Below are 20037 nucleotides of genomic sequence, written 5' to 3' on the forward strand. Positions count from 1 at the left end.
CACATGTTATACAAACACATTCCAGGGTTACCCTAGGTTCATTTTCCAATATGGTGATTTTCCCTTATTTTGTCTCCAAAGCTCTCAGCTGAGTATGTAATGTTCGGTTACATCCGAACTTAGCCTTCCTTACTTGTTTTATATTTCGATTATCATAGTTACGCGATGCTTGATGGTGGTGCTTCTTATTGAACATAATTGTTACAAAAAAAATCTAAGTGTTTCAATGTCTTAAGTGCCGGTTTTACTGAAAAAGTAGTACATATGCACATATGTACCTAGTTAGTCAACTCATTTTGTTATGGTAAACTAATATGCATTGTCTACTTACCAAGAAGTATTTACCTAACTCTTTTCAAACTTTGCAAATTTTTTCTTTTTATAAATTTTTATTTTTGCATTTTCACTCAAGCGCTTCCAGCCCTCTAAAATTTTGCTTTTCCGTATCCGAAATACACAAACACACCAGTGCGCCAGCTCACTGCTTTCCCCACAATTCGAACTGCAAAGAAATAAACAGCCCAATTCTAAACAAAAATTCCGTGCGAGTTTTTTTCCCTTCTCCCATTCCTCGTATTCTAAATAAAAATTCCTTGTGAGTTTTTTCACTGATCCCTTTCCTCCTATTCTGAACAATGTTCGAAAAAGCGGAAACCGGTTATGGGAGAAAACTAGGTATTATGAATGTGAGAGAGAGGGAGATTTCTCTGCCATTTCATAGGAGTTTTTTCACTAGCTAAATTAAAGGAAATGCATCAAAATAGTTAAAGGAAATTGGTTATTTTAAGGAAGAACACTTATTTGTACAAATTTGTGCTAAAATATGTATTTACATTCTACCACAATATTCTCACTGTTAATACACCAACAACAACAACCACAATATTCTTTACTTTAAGTCGAAAAATATATCATAAGCAACGGAAGAGCTCTTCGCATATTTGATGCAGCCATCGAGATATTGCGCAAGGATTTTTTAAGAAGGCTTAAACAGATTTTGGCATATGGCGAAAGGCGAACTCAACTCGACTTGGCCGCCAGAAAATTGCTTTGCAGAATGAAAGCAGGCAATTCCGGCGGATTTGTGTTATCCCGCCGGTCTTCTTCTTATGCTCCTCTGTTGATGTTGCTGTGGCACCAATTCATTACTCATTTCGGTGAATACCACATAAAATGCAATAATGTGCATTGTTTATACCTTATTTCTTAATTTCAAACAAATTGGCAACAATAATTAAACTTTACAATTTTTTAAACAAAATAAGAAATGCGCAACGAAATTTCAGTTGACAAAACAGTTGACTTCGAAAATTCGAAAATCCTATTCCCCAATTATTCTTCTCCCTAGGAGAAAATAATTGGAGGAATTTTTCCGCGGGAATAAAAAAATCCGCGAGAACAAAATTCCGCGAGAATATTTAGAATGGTCTGAAAGTCACCAAAAATATAATTGCGCACTTTTATGTTCAACGCCACAAGTTTACACACATACATATATACCTACAACACCATTGCTATGATTCCTCTTCAACATAATTATCGGCTGGGTTCGTCACCTACACCGGCTAATTTTGTCATTGACTTCGCGCGCACTTTTAACATTCACTCAGGCATTCGCGTCAAGTGGAAATTATTTGCTTTATTTACTATATTTTTACTGAAGAAAAATAAGGAAGAGTTACAACAACATGCAGTTACAAAAAAGATCTTTATTTGTTGGTATTTATATGTGTTCTTCAAATTTTACACTGGCCCTTTTTGCCTGCAGGAAAACTCAGTATTGCATCACTTGCTCGTTTATTGCTCCTCATATCGTAATAGGCGCGTTCGTATACACATACAATTAACTCATTGCATAGCACAAGTGTATGTGTACTTAAGTATGATACACAACACTTGAAACAGCTAAAGGTAGCAACAGCTGAAGCGCGACAGTTGCGCTGTAGTTTCATATATCAACCCAATGTATTTTCGTACTTTTTTATATGCCAAAAAAAGAATGAAAAATAAAATGTAAGGAGAAAAATGCCCTGAACTTGAGTGAAGTGGCATGGAAAAACTATAAATTTGCTTGTATGTTAGCGTAGTATGTGGAGGCCATTTTATGTTATTTATGAGCATTGGGGTATTGAACTTGAAAATTGTGTGGATTTTCTTTATAATTATAGTTTTCTAAGGGAAATAGTAGGGAAGAGGAACGTTCTCGCTGCAAATTGCTTTTGAAAAACATGAAATAAATTTGTTTATTTTTAATATAGCGATCATTTAGTGTTGATATGTGTGAAAAAGGAATTATATCATAGTTTATTTTCATAACGTCATCGATGCGTAGAAAATAGTTTTCATTGCCTGCCTACCTAATTTTTCGTACAAACGCTCGCTGCATCAAATTATACTTAATAAATGTGTTTTTTTTGTGCTGTAGCTTATGTCATATTTTTAATGCACCCACTCAAAAGATTGTGCGTTGATATATTCGTGTATTGCCTTTTTTTTTAATATTAAGATGTGTAGCTACTTTTTTACGATATAAGTATCTACGTCTTCTAATAGTTATGGCCTCGTCAGAAAGGGTTTTCTATGCTCATGAGTTTTGTTGCAGAAGCGAACATCATCGCAATCGCGCAAGATGTAGCGTTTTTAAATATAAAGAACAGGTAGTCGGTTCTATGTACCGGAGCGACTCGGGATTTTTCCAGACCCCCACAACGTGAAACTTATTTCGACTATTCTTCAATCTCCATATGTTCTACTCATCTGTCAGCGCACGATGCTGCATCAAAAAGTTTATGTGTCGAGCCTATTGGTTCTCTTCTGACTGAGTCACTTGCTCTAATTTATAACCATTAAGCGTCCATGTACATTTTTGGCAAATTAAACTTTTATTTTTGAGCATAAATTACTATTATTATTATTAGCACATACAACACAAATAGCGGGCACAACAAAGCGCGCGAAACTATAAAAAGCAAGATGATACACTTTTAGCTTCACCTATTTGATATTTTTTATTTTAGTAAATTAAAGACTAATGTCTTTGTTGTGTGAAAATAGTGATTAATCATTTTGATAAAGTGCGTATTTCATCAAAAAATACTTATAACTTAACACCAATGTGATTTGTAGCACAAAAAACTCACCGCTTAACAAAGCAACTGCCATACACACTCCTCATTGGTGTAAAACAGGAACATATATTCTGTTGCTAGCTTAATAAAGTGCTATCCGCTTTTACAGCATCGAGCGCACTTTTTCATTTTCAAAAAAACGCCATAGCATTAAATGCTTTAATTCACAGCCCATTAATGTATGTTGCAATTTAGGTTAGGTAAGGAGGGCGTGCGTGTGAATTCCCCCACACTTTCACTCGAAGACATTTCTGTCCGCTGCGAGTGCCAGGTGCCGGGGCACATTTGTCCAACCAGATCACTTCCTAGTGATCCTCAACAGACCACTTCCTTTCTCTGATGAGCTAAAGTAGGAGAGAAAGATGCACCTTCCCAATCTCTCCCAGACAGTCGACTAGCAGCGACTATTAGTGATAATTACGAATGGTTCGAATACTATTTTAGTTAGAGCAATTGACACTGGTCTCTTATACAGCTCCTTGAAATACTTTCCCTATCATCGTTGGCAGAACTCTTGGTCTCAGATTCTATTTTTGTCATTATTGTTAGGTTACGTTGAACTGGCCAGTCCATGAGGACCTCATAGACTGAATAAGTCTGTAGTGTTACCAGAAGTTTGTTTTAACGACCAAACTGAAAAACCCTATCAAAAACCAGGACCTATGTTATAAAATAACTCCGTCCTCTTGGCAAATACTAGAAGCTTCCTAGGATTTAAGCCACTTGCTGCTTCTAGATCTGACAGCTGTATCACCTCTAATAGCTGGAGTCTTAGCCTGACAAGCCCAGGGCAAGAGCACAGAACGTGCTCGATCGTTTCCTCCTCCAGCCCGTACTTCCTACATCTGCTCTCACTGACCAAGCCTAATTTAAAGGCATGTGACGCCAGAAGGCAGTGTCCAGTCAGAATACCCGTCATGAATCTACAGTCCTCTCTTTTTAATGATAGAAGCAACTTTGTTAGTCTAAGGTTGTAAGACCTGCACATAATCTTCGACACTTTACAGCCCCGCGCTCGAACCCACGCCTTTCCTGCTTGGTCGATCATGTGCACCTCTCGCCTTCGCTTAATTTCGCCCAGTCTAATTGGGACGTCTACGGAGCAAGCTTCAAGGGATGCGCCCTTTTTAGCTAGTCCATCCGCTTTTTCATTCCCATCTATTCCCATATGCCCTGGGACCCAATATAGATGTATGCTTCTCCCTGTCCCGATTCTCTCGAGGGGCTCCTTACACTCTAACACGCATTTAGATGCTGTGGTATGCGAGATTATTGCCTTAATTGCTGCTTGACTGTCCATATAAAAGTTAACAAGATTGCAGCTTTGGCTATTTTCCTCCAGGGTTTCTACTGCTTTGGTTACGGCTACTATTTCCGCTTGGAAAACGCTACAGTAATCCGGCAGCCTGTAGGATCTGTTTATTTCCGTATAAGCACAGTATACCACAGACCCTATTTCTTCCACTACTTTGGAACCAACCGTCCCCTCTATTGTGGCCTTAAGATCGCCCTCGAAGCGCAGATAGGGAATCAGGTAGTCTGTTCGTCTTGTGGTTGATGACGCTATACTACTATGGCCGTATGGTCGGCGCTCAAGCTGCCCCGAGGCACCGAGCCTGGTTGCAGTTGTTAACGCTATGTTCTTTGCTACCAGGTCTACAGGTGGAATGTACAGAATGGCATACAGTGCAGCTGTCGAGGTTGTTTTCAGGGCTCCCGTAATGCTAAGCATTGATAGTCTGCATACCCTCTCTAATTTTTTGAGGTAGGTTGCTTTGTGTAGCTTTCCACCAAAAAAGATCTCCATAGTATAGGATAGGGCTTACAATCGCTGTAAAAACCCTATGAGAAAGAGAGGGCGATAAGCCCCACGCACACCGCAGCATTCTTTTACATGCATAAAGTGCCGTTGAAGCCTTCTTCACCCTCTCCTCCACGTTGAGCTTCCATGACAGCTTACTGTCTAGGATGATTCCTAGATACTTTGTGCAAGGTTTCTCCTGTAGGGTTACCCTTTCTAACTTAGGCCTGCTCCAATTTTGGACCTTGTACCTCTTTGTAAACAAGACCATATCCGTCTTATCCGCGTTGATTTTCAACCCGACATTTGATGCCCAGGTATGAATATCCCGAAGCGCCCGATCCATCAAAGAGCTAATCGTTGGAAGGCACTTTCCACTTATGACAATTGCAACGTCATCCGCGTAAGCCGTAAGTTTTACGGGTCCCTCATCAAATCGCCTGAGCAGTTGGTTGATGACCAGCGTCCACAGCAGAGGTGATAGCACCCCTCCCTGCGGCGTTCGGTAAAAAAATAACGACTTTGGAATCGCGTTTTCGGAAGGAAGTGTATCCAACCTGCCAATCCCGTATCAAGTATGGAGGACCTGGTCGTATGAAATTTTAGTTAACTTCTTGATGGACTTATATAGATACCAGGCCTCGAAGCTCCTGTAGGGCTGACATAATTTTTTGTAAGCACTGTAATATTGTTGTAACCGCAAAGGGCCTCCTACAGTTTAGGAAAGTGTTACGGACATTCATTTGCCGGATATGAATCCGATACGCTTCGATACAATTTTTGAGAACACTTGGATGTAGCATCACAAATTGCCTTGCTCAAAGCTTCAGGGAACTAGGGACTTAACACAGACAGCCCAAAGATAATCGTTTTCATTTGTTTATTTTTAATGACATTTCGAAATAATTTGAGAATTTTCTTTATGAAGTAGTTAACTACACTAAGAGCATACATACTCTATTTCTGTTCTAAACCGTTCCAGGTAGTAGTGTTGGCTACAAGGTCTAACTGGAGGCCCGAGTCTAACCTCAAAATAAGCAGATGCCGTTGCAGCTCACCTAAATCTGCTGAGAAGTAAAGTTGCAGGGGTTTATAGTTAGAGTTAAGATTGTATCTTTATGGGGAAATTCTACAAAAATCAGTGATAAATTCAAGACTCTGCAGAGATTTAAATAGCTTGTTTAGGCGATGTGCCATCTTCAGTTTCATTATTCGTAAAATGTAAAATGTCACTGAAGATGGCACAACAATGAAACCGTTTAAATTTTAATTGCTATAATTTCTGAAATTGGCCTCCATTGCAACTGGAGTTTTTGTGCTTGACAATATTAACTTCCTTCAAAGGCGGAACGTGCCTCGAGACGAGTTTATATAACTTTCGACGAGGGCTGTCAATGTTGTGTGAATTACTTTGAAACTATTTTTTGTCATTACTTTGTCAATTTTAATTGGACGAAGAAGTATCTTTTTTGCGCCATCGTTTGTGTTTTTTTTTTTTTTTGGCTTACTTATCTCTCGTCGAATGCAACATTTTTAAGAGTCCTCGCGAAGGCCGCAGGATCAGAAATAACGTCTCGCGAACGAGGCAGCTTTGAGTACAGATTCCAACTTTAGGAAACAAGATAACCAAATTAAATTATATTATTTTTCTACTTTACAGCAACTGGTTACCGAAATATGTAAATATAAATCGAAAGTGTGCTAATCACGCAATGTTGCTTGACACGTAGTATAACGGTACTATCAAAATGTTTTGAGGAAGGCGCTAAAAAAATAATTACAATAACTAAAAGAGTATTAAAAGATCAATAAATTATTAACAAAAAATAAGCGCACTAAAATGTATTAAAAATTTAAATTAAACAAAATTTTTATAGAAAGTAAAATAAAAGTAAACGCGTGTAACGAAACCAAAAATACAAAAAATCAAACTATTCATAGAATTAAATAAATTATAATTTACGCAAAATAAAACCAAAAACGAGTCACTAAAAATGCACACAAATTGATACTCCAAAGGAATGTCAATTTATAATTAATTTTAACAACAAAAAATAGTCAACTCTACAAAAGAAAAAAGTGAAACAAAAACGCACAAAAAAAATTAAATAAACGAAAACCAATAAAAAAGAAATCAACTCAACATGAATTGCGTCGCAATACCGCCACCGGAAGAGAAACAACAACCGACATTGCAAATTTTGCACAAGGAACTGATGTTGCCATCAACATCAGCCACACATGCAGCTACACCGGATGTTAATGGCAGCGCCTCAAAATCACAATCATTACAGCGCACCACCACCACACACCAATTGTATTGTCGTTCGTTGGAAAAGGAGCGCGGTGATCGGCGCACTTCATCGCGCGGTCTGGCATCGTGTTTGCGCGGCGAACGCGATGAAATTGTTAACGATTATCGTGCATTGCGTCCGCGTGCGCAGCAGCAAATTGATTTGCCAACAACGGTTGTGTTTAATCAGGGAGGTGGCGGAAATGGTGCTAATACTGGTGGTGGTGCTAATAGTAATGATGGTGGTGTTAACAATGGAGCTGTGGAATCTGGCAATGCTGATGCGAGTGGCAGGAGTAAGTTTATATTATTGTGTTTACAAGCTTATATGCTATAGGGCAGTGTCGCACAAAGTGCAAGCGCAAGTGCAAGCGCAATATTTTCCACAGCAGTATGAGTTATGCACATTTGTGAAAAAATTTTACCATAGAGGTTGCGCATGTGATGTTTACAGCTTGAAGTACAAGCGAAAACTGATTCACTGCTTGCTCTGTTTAATCTCAGTCGCTGCGCTAACGCGACATGTAGGTGAACAACGTATAAATTTTCGACTTAATAGTTTTTCATCAGCGTAGAGTTGTAGAGTTTTAAATTCTTCACAGGTTTATAAAATATTTTCTATTTAAACGTAAATACTAATTAGGCCATTTTTTATGGGTTGTTTTCAAATACTCATAAAAATTTTCAGCCGCTATATCGCTTGTTCACCAAATTTAAATTGTAATAGCATTGACCTCTTGGCAATTGGTAAATATTTAACAAAGTAAAAAATACTCAATTGCCGTGCTGAAATTCCTTTCCTAAGTTAATATCCAATTATTTTGTTGCTCTGCAAATTAATTGGTGTTCAATTTAACTCAATTATGAAGAAGCAACTATAAAAATCGATTGTGTGCCCTTTTTTATTGCTTGCATTGTTCTTATCCACTCTCAAACTTTGCGGCCCAGTCACTTTTGTGCGTATCTAGCAAGAAAATTTTTAATGTAATCTTCAATGTAGAGCTTTCGAAACCATACAATAAAGAGGGAAAGATATGACAAATTAAATATTTTGTACCACTTAAACGAAATAACTGCTTATTAATGAAATGGAAGTATGGGCTAACTTCGGTTTTCTCTTGGGGCCTATGAAACCGTATCGAACAAAGAAACTTCGTACACTTCTCACTTCGTCCAACCAGATACTTGCTAATTATAAAAATAAAATAAATGTAAGGCGCGATAACCTCCGAAGAGATCTAAGGCCGATCTTCTCTTCCAATTTGCGTCGTGCTCCTCTTGATTTTCCCTACAAATTGGCCGGACGGGACCTACATGTTTTATGCCGACACCGAACGGCATCTGCAAGGCAGACGAGTTTTCACTGAGAGCTTTTCATGGCAGAAATACACCCGGAGCGCTTGCCAAACACTGCCGAGGGGCGACCCCGCTTAGAAAAATGTTCTACTAATTTAAAAACCTTATTTCTAAAATTTTGATGTTGCTTTGCCCGGGGTGCGAACCCAGGGCATACGGTGTGGTAGGCGGAGCACGCTACCATCACACCACGGTGGCCGCCGACGGAACCCAAAGCTTCCAGGCTTGGTCCGCTTGAAGTACATCCCCCCGGTCAAACTGTGCCCGTTTATATACGTATCCGTCAGATACACATAAGTCTGGCAATTTATCCTTGTTGTCCGTCACTGTTTTTTGTAGCTCACGGTATTCGTCTGAGTCAAAATATGGCGAGTCTAAACATATGTCCATCACTCTGTCACTGGGTCTTATTTCTTCAATGTCCATTCTGGAAAGAGTGTCCGATACAACGTTTTGTGAACCTCTTCTATGTTCGATGTCAAAATCGAAACTTTGGAGTTTTAAACTCCATCTAGTAAGTCGTCCAGCAAGGTCTTTTTGGTTAGTCTTCAACAAATCACCTCCTTATTTTTATAAACCTAAGTGGGATCGGAAGATCCACCTTCTTGCTTGCAGTGTTTGAGATCGGCAGAGAATCAACACCCCTTAAGCCTCATCCAGAAAATCTCCGTTGTAAAAGCATCAGTGTAATGGCATAGTGAGCTCTAATGAAGCTCCTAAATACTATCACTGCAGACTTGTTTTGTTTTGCACGAAAGTTTACTCCTTTCTTTTCCAGTTGAACCTAACCTAACCTAGCCAAGCATGTCCATAAGAACCTTGAGATCTCACAGTTATCCCGGTTGGTCCACTGAATGTTCCTTCCCCTCATAGGTAGTATATTCCTCGATTTTCCCCATAGGGAGACATTGAGATTTGCTATGACCCAGCAAGGCTGGACACCTCAGCCATATATACGATTCGAATGCATTTCAGGCAGCCCGGCTGTCAACAGATACATTGGTTTCTGAAACTGCCATATCCTACAGAACTTTGCTGCTTTCTCTATAGCATAGTTCTTCTCCTGGAAGATACTGCCAGAGTCGGGAAATCGGTAAGATCGACTGACCCGCAGTTGCTGCGAGTACAGCTCAGTTCTCTTGTCCATTTTTCTAATAACTTGCCCTAAAAGTCATCTAATCCAATGGCTAATAACGCATTTAAATTGATTAAATTAATTATCAGCTAAAAATCGCAAGCCATTTTTTTATTTTTTTGTTGCCTTCCTCTCTGCTTGTGCCCAGTGTCACCCAGCCATATTTCAATAACTTCCTCAGCTCATGATATTTGCTTAATCTGTATTTCTAAATAATGAAAATATTTTCGTTTAAAATAACTACAATTTCGTTTTGTAGTTGAACGTTTCTGCAACAAAGAAACACAATTTTGAAAAAAAAATAAAAAATATAACTCAAAAGAATTAAAAGATATACAAATTACTCAACAGCCCGATGAGTGCGATTTTGCAAAGAGGAACGCTCCAAATGTGGTCGACAAAAAAAAAAGAAAAAAAAAAAACAAGCACAAAACAAATTAAAATTTCGCAAATGAGCTCATCATGAATTAAAATTTTGTTATGGCTTTTGCGACGCTTCCTTAAGCGGGGGAACGTTTGTCTCTATTCAGCTCTGTCTGATTTGATCAGCACTTTAAGGAGAGACGCTTGTCGATTGAAAAAATTTAAATGTAAAATTTTGGCCGTGAATTATCTTCTTATATTCCGCTATTTTTGACGTTGCTGAAATAAAAAAATAGATACTACATTATTTTGTTTTGGCTTATTTCCTGAAAACAATGCAAATACCGCCAAAAATATTTCACATATTTCTCTGTAAAATTCATTCACCGCGTATTTGGCGTGTGTATGTAAAAAAAAGTAAATTTTTTTAAATTTCTTTCATCGTTTAAACAAAATAATTTTTTTTTATTAAAAAATTGCTTTTTAAACATTTGTGTTATTTTTAATGGTTTTCATTTTAAATTTATTTTGTTATAAATTATTTAGAAATTTTTAATAACAAAATAACACGCTTGCTCAATTTGAAGGACTAAAGTTTATTTTTTTTTTCAAACATTTTCAATTTTTTTTCAATAAATCTCAATTTGGGAAAAAATTTGAATTTAATACAAAAAAAAAATGTTTAAAAGTAATCTAATACAAATTTGTTGTTTTTTTTAATAAAAGAAAAGCAATGTTTTAAAAAGAATTTGTTTCTAAAAACAAAGGCACTGCTTTGGCTAAATGTGTTTGTCAACAGTTTAATCATCGCAGTAGTGTGGATTTGAATCTCACTTCCGGTAAAAGGGACTTTAAAAAGAGTTTACAAGGTAAAATCGAAACAGCTACCGCATTGTCTGCTCTGATGTCTTGTTGTTAAATTTTTCTTAAATTATTAAATGAAATCATTTTAGTGATTTTCATTCCCTAAACTCCATGTTTTTTTTACTGCTAAAAAATATTTTAAAAAAATTGTTCAGTATTAAACAGAAAAGTTAAATATTTTTATCGTAAAGTATTTTTTTTATGTTTGTGAAATTATTCGTTAAAAGAAACAAGTAAGGTGTAACCGAACATTACATACTCAGCTGAGAGCTTTGAAGACAAAATAAGGGAAAATCACCATTTAGCAAAATGAACCTAGGGTAACCCTGGAATGTGTTTGTATGACATGGGTACCAAATGGAAGGTATTAAAGAGCATTTTAAAAGGGAGTGGGCGATAATTCTATAGGTGGACGCCATTTCGGGATATCGCCATAAAGGTGGACCAGGGGTGACTCTAGAATGTGTTTGTACGTTATGGGTATCAAATTAAAGGTATTAATTAGGGTTCTAAAAGGGAGTGGCCCTTAGTTGTATATGTGAAGGCGTTTTCGAGATATCGACCAAAATGTGGACCAGGGTGACCCTAAACATCATCTGTCGGGTACCGCTAATTTATTTATATATGTAATACCACGAACAGTATTCCTGCCAAGATTTCAAGGGTTTTTCATTTCGCCCTGCAGAACTTTTTCATTTCATTCTACTTAATATGGTAGGTGTCACACCCATTTTACAAAGTTTTTTCTAAAGTTATATTTTGCGTCAATAAACCAATCCAATTACCATGTTTCCTCTCTGTTTTCATATTTGGTACAGAATTATGGCATTTTTTCATTTTTCGTAATTTTCGATATCGGAAAAGTGGGCGTGGTCATAGTCGGATTTCGGCCATATTTTATACCAAGATAAAGTGACTTCAGATAAGTACGTGAACTAAGTTTAGTTAAGATATATCGATTTTTGCTCAAGTTATCGTGTTAACGGCCGAGCGGAAGGACAGACGGCCAACTGTGTATAAAAACTGGGCGTGGCTTCAACCGATTTCGCCCATTTTCGCAGAAAACAGTTACCGTCATAGAATCTATGCCACTACCAAATTTCACAAGGATTGGTAAATTTTTGTTCGACTTATGGCATTAAAAATATTCTAGACGAATTAAATGAAAAAGGGCGGAGCCACGCCCATTTTGAAATTTTCTTTAATTTTTGTATTTTGTTGCACCATATCATTACTGGAGTTGGATGTTGGCAAAAAGTGGGTGTGTTCGCCATCCGATTTTGCTTATTTTTATTTAGCACACAAATAGTAATATGAGTAACGTTTCTGCCAAATTTCATCATGATATCTTCAACGACTGCCAAATTACAGCTTGCAGAACCTTTAAATTACCTTATTTTAAAAGTGGGCGGTGCCATGCCCATTGTCCAAAATTTTACTAATTTTCTATTCTGCGTCATAAGGTCAACCCACCTACCAGGTTTCATCGCGTTATCCATGTTTGGTAATGAATTATCGCACTTTTTCGGTTTTTCGAAGTTTTCGATATCGAAAAAGTGGGCGTGGTTGTAGTCCGATTTCGTTCATAAATAGCGATCTGAGATGAGCGCCCAGGAACCTACATACCAAATTTCATCAAGATACCTCAAAATTTACTCAACTTATCGTGCTTACAGACGGACGGACGGACATGGCAAAATGAATTTCTTTTTTCACCCAGATCATTTTGATATATAGAAGTCTATATCTATCTCGATTAGTTTATGCCGTTACGGATTACCGTTATGAGAACAAAGTTAATATACTCTGTGAGCTCTGCTCAGCTGAGTATAAAAACCAAAAATAATAATTGAATAAGAATTATCATTTATCGGTGTTAAGCTCATTAATTCTTAAAAATCTTAAGTAAAATTGAACACACCATTAAACATACAAACATATAAAACGTTTTTGCTTACAACTAATTTGCTCTATCCGTAGAGGTTTTTTTTTTTTTTTAATTAGTATTTGTGAGTTTCCTAAAAAATTTTTGACTTATTAAATGAGTAAAATTCATTACCATACCAAATTTTAAAAAATATTTCTTGAAAATAAAATTAAAGAAAAAAAACCTTTTTTAAAAATAAGCTTTTATTATTTTGGTTAATAAAATTAACTAAAAAGTAAACAATAAATTGACTCTAAAGAAATATAACACTTTATAAGTTCATTGTAAGCTTAAACGATAATTAGGCTTTTTCGTCTGCGACAAAAAAATTCTATATTGCACATAATTATATATTTTTAACATTAAAACTTTACACCTAAATTATTAAATCTTACAGTTTATATCACAGTCCTAATTGTTCTAATAAAAGCGTGTTACATTGCGATAGCAAGAAAATGAGATCCTAAATGTTCTTAATTATACCATCAAAATTTAACACGTTTTTTATTAAAACAATTAGGACTGTGATATAAACTGTAAGATTTAATAATTTAGGTGTAAAGTTTTAATGTTAAAAATATATAATTATGTACAATATAGAATTTTTTTGTCGCAGACGAAAAAGCCTAATTATCGTTTAAGCTTACAATGAACTTATAAAGTGTTATATTTCTTTATAGTCAATTTATTGTTTACTTTTTAGTTAATTTTATTAACCAAAATAATAAAAGCTTTTTTTTAAAAAAGTTTTTTTTTCTTTAATTTTATTTTTTACTTTTTAGTTCGTTTTATTAACAAGTAATAGAAGCTTGTTCTTAGAAAAGCTTTAAATATAAGTAAAGGAGGTGAAACAAAAACACATATTTCAGTTACATCTGCGTATAATGCGTATTGGAATTTATTAGTACACATTTTATGCGCAGCAACTTCAGAGGTGTATTTAAAGTTTAAAGCATTGTAAATATAAGTATTGAAGTCATGAGCCTGGACATTCGCGCAATTTTAGTGATGTAAATTGCATGGCGCCAGCGCCAATGCGGTGCTAGCTCAATGGTAGCTCATTGACGAAATGACTCCAAGCGAATTTTTGACGCTACTTAGTAGTGAGTGCGTAGTACATTTTGCTTGCGCTATTGAGTGAAATGACTTTTGTGTGTCAGGCACGAGTTTGGTGTTATTGGCGCTACTGGCAATGATGACACTGAGCTGTTGACGGTAGCGCTGGTAGTTCAGATTTTGAGTCAGAGAAAGAATTGATGACTGGTGTGAATTATTATGGCTTTGGCCGTGTAAATTATTATGGTGTATTGGTATATTTTAGATTTAATGCACAATTAATATTTGTGTGTTTGAGCGGCCAAATAATAACAGTAGTATGGAATGTCGCTAATTTCCTAGCGATGATCAGCAGATTGTCAATATTTCGTTGAACGGACGCGCGAAATTGCCACATCTGCTTAAATTTTCCAAGATTCTCCATTCTTGATTTAACTTAAGCTGTTATGCTAATATTTTTCAGCCAGCTTTTTTCAAATAGGTAATTTTTCCAAAAGCAAAATAAATTACAGAAAAGATTACAGAGTTAAACAGCCTTAAAAATTCAGCTATGTTGGTTATACACAGAAATACAACAGAGGGTTGTGTCACCGCTTGTCGCAAGCGTTGAGATTCACCACGCGTGACACGCGTGATTCACCACGTCCAGATATCACAATCCACGGATAGGTACCGGCGGGTTTGTATGGGACTTAGGCTGTTATGCCAAAGTAAATACAAATCTTTACCGATAGCTGTGTTATCGATTAATTTATCGAATTCTAACAAAGTAATATTGCATTGTCATCGGAGTTATACATGTGTACAAAATTTTAGCTCAATCGGACACCGGGAAGTGTATCAAATTTAACTTGCAAGATTCCATTACAGACAACAAAAGTGAAACTAAATAAAAGCTTATAAAAAAGTCTCACCACATTTATTTGCTTTAATTTTTTTTTACTTTAATTGAGAAATTTCCTGTTTTTGAAATTGTTGCTTCTAAAAAAAATATTGTTATTCAATAAATTTTTCCATAGAACATTTTTTTTGAGTTTTCGAATCAAACTTAATTAAAAAAATTTTTTTCTAATATTTTTTTTACATAAAAACCTTTTTTTTTTGATTTTTCGAACCAATTCAAAGCGTGAACAAAAAATTAATTTTTTTAAAGAAATAATTGTACAAACAAGGCAGTTTCTTTAAAAAGATAAAAAAAAGAAAACTAAAAGAACTAAAATAAAAAATGAGGTGAAACTCTGTTTTTTTTTTTTTGTATGTAAGAACTATTTTCAGCTAAAAATCATACGGCAAAAAAATTGTATGAATAGAATTTTTTTTAAATCTTTGTCATAAGTAAAATATTAAAAGAAAAAAGTAAAATACATAGTTCCTCAAAAATTTTTTTTTCATATTCAAAAACAAGAGTTAATTTTTTTAATTTTCCTCAACCCATTTTTAATTTCCAAGTAAAACACTTTAAAATTTTTTTAACTAGCATACCCGGCAGGTATTGTCCTGCCCGAAAATTTGTTAGAATACTTTTAAAAGGTTAGCCCCGTTTCCTCTCTTTGCTCTCAATCTCATTCTCCTTTACTTTTTCTCCCATTTAACCTTCTTATTCCTGTCGATCCCTTATTCCATTTATCTCAATCTTTCTCGCAACCCCACTCACATTTCCACTTTTACTTTAACTCCCACCCCTACACCCACATTATTTCCCTCAACTCTCCCACATCCACCCCCATTTCCAATTTCACTCCCACTGCTACTCCTACTTCTTTTCCCTCCGTAATACATATGTAAATGGAATCTCTTTACCAAACATTGCATACCTGCTTTAAATAATTACAGAGATAAAACACTCCTACCCCACTCCCACTCTCGCTCTCAACCCCACTCACACTACCATTCCCACTCTCATTCTAATTCATCCTCCATTTCTCCTTCTGATTCTTTCGCAAGATGAAATTTAAATTTTTTTATATAATTTCTCCGTTTCCTTTACTTAATTTTACAGATGTCCTAATTAAACTTGAGAATTAAATCAATAAATATTTTTTTTAAAGTATTTTTTGCTTAAAAAAATCTGAAAACATGTGACTTAATTTTTTTTTTTTGTAAAAACATCGTTTTTAATTGTTTAAGTACATATATATAGTAGCTTTAAGAAATCTCTTCAAATATTCTACTAAAAATAAAACGGGGAAAAGCTGCATTTGTTTTTGAATTTTTACCACCCGCTCACTTCATTTCAATTCATCGTTTCATTTACGTTAAAAATTTATTTATTTCTTTTTATTTCTCACGCTTGCTTATTTCTAGCTAAATGTCTGCAGCATTTTCGTAAATTTTTGTTAATTTTAGCAAATTTTAAATTTAGCGTACACACAATTTGTTTGGCAAATTATACATGAAATAAATAATTTTAAAAACTTTGTACGAAATGCATTTACTGTACATTTTCCGCGTCAACTAAATATCGCATTGAGCATATGCAGTGGTGTAGCAGAAGAGGACTTAAGGTGTTCAACCCTCTGCTGTTTTTATTAGCCGCCAGCCTTATCATGCTCGCGTACCACTGGAATTTACCAGTCAAACTCATTCCCGGCGAGTCTTATATGAAAAATTGGTGGATGCCAGAGAATAAAATTGGTAAGTCGGTGATGACGAATAGGCTGATCAATTCCCAAGCAACCGGTGGTGGAATCGATACCCGGCCGGCCATGATGACGAATCGGTGGAAGCCGGTGCAGAGAATTGGTGAGTCGGCGATGATGAATCGATTTACCAGCAACCCCTGGTTGGTGCAATCGTTACCTGGCGAATCGCAGAAGGATAATTGGTGGATTGGGTGGATACCGATTAATTGGTGATGACAAACCGGTGGATCTATTCCCAAGCAACCGGTGGTTGGTGGAATCGCTACTCGGCGAATCGCAGATGAAAAAATGGTGGATTAGTGGATGTCGGTGAATAGGATTAGTGAGTCGGTGATGCGCAGAAGGCGAATCGGCTGATCGGTTGCCAAGCAAACTGTGGTTGGTGAAATCGATGTCCGGCGAGTCGCAGCTGACAAATCGATGGATGGCGGTGATTAGCATTAGTACGCCGGCGATGCGCAAATGACGAATCGATTGATCGATTTCCAAGCAACCGGTGGCTGGTGAAGTCGATGCCCGTCAAAACGCAGCTGATAAATCGATGGACTGGTGGATGCTGGTAGATCGATTCCCAAGCAACTGACAATGGATCCACCCATGTCTGGGAGAAGATGCTACTAAAAACAAGTTGGCGAACGAGGTCACCTACTGATAAAAAGTGGTGGGAATGTTCAAGATTAGTGAACTACATCTGTTCACTCAAAGTGTTTACGGTATAAACTCACTATTAAAAGCAAATTGTTTCTACTTATGTAAGTATAAGCCGTTATAAACAATTCGAGAAGTTGACGCACTCGCTGTTAGGCGAATGAAATTCTTGCAAGTGATTACTTGCATTTTGTCCGTGCATTCTCGCCCGCTTGACGATTGCTGCTACAGTGAGGCTGTTTGTAGTGGTAAATGTATGAATACCTGAACTAATGAAGATTATGTTATTTAACCTAATTTAGATCCCCCTTAAATTATATAACACGCGCCTATGCTCCCAAACAATCTATTGGGAACACACTACAACAAAGCACATGTACATATGTATGTACAACGATATTTATACGAAAATACTCTCTCTGCTTCTCATTGAACAAAGCACTTTTAACGAGTTGAGATTGCGAGTCTGTACAAACATATGTACATATTTACAAATTCAGAACGCTGCCAAAATTCTGATGACCTAATTTTTCGGCATCTCGCTGGTTGTGATTTTGTAATATTTTAAGCGGATATAAACTATTTTTATTTGGGGTTTTTATATTATGAATTGAATTGAATAATGTTGTATAGGAATAGGCAGTAAATTGAATCTAGTTTTTTTTTGTAGGAAATTATAATTTTTTTCCGAAGTCACCTTCCTGTTTGTTTTGATCCCTGTGGTATATTTGAGCCCCGTGTTGGGCGAAACTCTTTTAAATTAAATTTGTTTATTTTTAAATTAAGCTCAATTAAAGTTCAAGCCTGAGCTCATCCAATTATATTTTTTATATCGATTTTTCCCTTCAGTTCCCTTACCTTAGACTAGAATAACACACCTCGTGATTATCATTAAACTCTCAGTAAGTTTTACATAACTACAACTAAAATAAATTTACAACCATTACCATTACAGCCAATGACATCACACAGATTTCAGATAAACCCCACTTAAATTGGTTGTAAACCGTAAATACAAATTACTAAAAGTGTTAACACATATTACGAGACGACGTACAACTTCCCCCTTTCTACGTGAGCAATTGTGTTAATCATGCTAATTTCAATGTTCAGCAATAAGTGGCTTAAAATTTGTACAAAAAAAAAAAAAATTTTAATTAAATTTAAAAACTTTTAATTGTAATTGATGTAGCAAATTTACATAATTTTTTGTGTAGCTTTCAAAAAACTTTATAAGGAGATACAGAAAATAGAGATGCATTAAGTACAACGAAATAAAATAAAACAACACAACAGAGCATACCCTAACATAACATAATATGTATTTTGCAGTTTCACTCCCTCCTTTAAAGCGCTACTTTCCGACAGTGTGGATAATTGATGTATATTGGCACTATTTTCCGTCATCGTTTGTTAAATTAAGTTAAGAAACAAACCGGTTTCGGCGATGTTCCATCTTCAGTGTCACTTTTCGTTCGATATATTGAATATGGCACAACGGCGAAACCGCTTTGGCTTCGAACCAAATTTAACACAAGCTGATGAAAACTAGTTCCAATATATCATGTATCCAAATCTAACCTTATACGGTCTGCCCCTTTCTTCGTGCCTGGGATCACAATTAGCATTACATTACACGGAAACGTGATATATGAGCTCTATGGCTATTCCTACGCCACATATTCTCGTTTGGTGAGATCGTGACCGTGTACCATTTTTCCCTCCCGCAGGTCTTGACCATTGGTGACACTGCTCTGGGATAGTTCTCGATGTGTCGGCAAACAGTGATACAATTGTACGCACTGCTCTTTCGTTTGGTAGTCGCTGAGCATTTGGCACAGCAAGATCTCTTGTGTGAGTAGCTCGTAATATTGGCGAATGTTGTCCATGTTTCACTATTTGCCGACCATTGATCACATACGAGCTTCGCTTGCTGGTTGCTAATAAGCGCATGAACCACACAAACAATGCATCAACAAAGCATTTGCGCGACCATTGCACTCTCACTAACACAGCTGCATTTTTATTTTGCAAACGTCTAATCTACTACCCGCCTACTATTGCTCCACTACTATAGCCGGCATGTATGGCAACAACGTCTTGATTCGCTTCTGCGGTCATGTCTTCTCATTTATTTTATCAGGATACGTCGCTATCCCGCAACGACCACGACAGCTTCTGCGAAAACCGAAGCAATTCGTAGTGAGCCGCTGCGTTGGTCCGAAATGAGAACGGTTCGATACTTTTGTTGTTTGTTTGCATCCCGGGAATTTTCGTATTAGTTCTTCTCGATCCTGTATGGCAACAACTTCCGTATCCGCTTCGTATATATCTTCTTGTATATCTTTTCTTTCTGTATGGCTACCGCGATGATTACGATAGTTTCTGTGGAAATTATGCGGTAAACCGAAGCAATTCAGCGCTCTTCCATCTTAGGCTGAGTTGAGAGCTGTACCATGTACGAGTATAGAATCCGAGGCTGAGACAGCTTAGTTGCACATAGCTTTGGGCCGTCTATATTTGTCATTAATCGTTTCAATTTGCTGCAATTGTGCGCAGTCTTTTCGCAGGCTTCTGTATTACGCTAAGGCAAGATTAATGACCAGCCTTTCCCACAAATATTTCATTCAACTGCTTGTTTATTCACGAGGCTGCCCTCCTCCGTTTATACTGTGGCAAGCTGAAGACCGTTATCAGCCATCCACCAATTATGTTCAAGCGAAGAAGATTGTCGTAAGTAACATTGCAGATATGGTGACCTATCATCGACCCTTTCTTTGACCGTGATTTCTTTCGTACGTTAATTAGTCTTAGCTAGTCCCTC

General features: G+C 36.5%; 1 protein-coding gene across 18 annotated transcripts in view; it reads left to right on the top strand.

The window, feature by feature from the left end:
* The window catches only part of raskol (Ras GTPase-activating protein raskol), a 536164-nt gene that overhangs the window by 231326 nt on the left and 284801 nt on the right, over nucleotides 1-20037 (top strand). For 13 of the 18 annotated variants that reach the window (XM_067781145.1, XM_067781153.1, XM_067781155.1 and 10 more), the window contains one exon: nucleotides 6590-7518. The exons of the other annotated variants lie outside the window; for them this stretch is intronic. In XM_067781145.1, coding sequence (XP_067637246.1) covers nucleotides 7074-7518 — 445 coding nt within the window. In that variant the 5' untranslated portion in view covers nucleotides 6590-7073. The remainder of the gene's footprint in view (nucleotides 1-6589; nucleotides 7519-20037) is intronic. 18 annotated transcript variants of the gene reach the window in all.

The sequence above is a fragment of the Eurosta solidaginis genome, chromosome 4 (assembly GCF_040869045.1).
Source record: "Eurosta solidaginis isolate ZX-2024a chromosome 4, ASM4086904v1, whole genome shotgun sequence".
Taxonomy (NCBI): domain Eukaryota; kingdom Metazoa; phylum Arthropoda; class Insecta; order Diptera; family Tephritidae; genus Eurosta; species Eurosta solidaginis.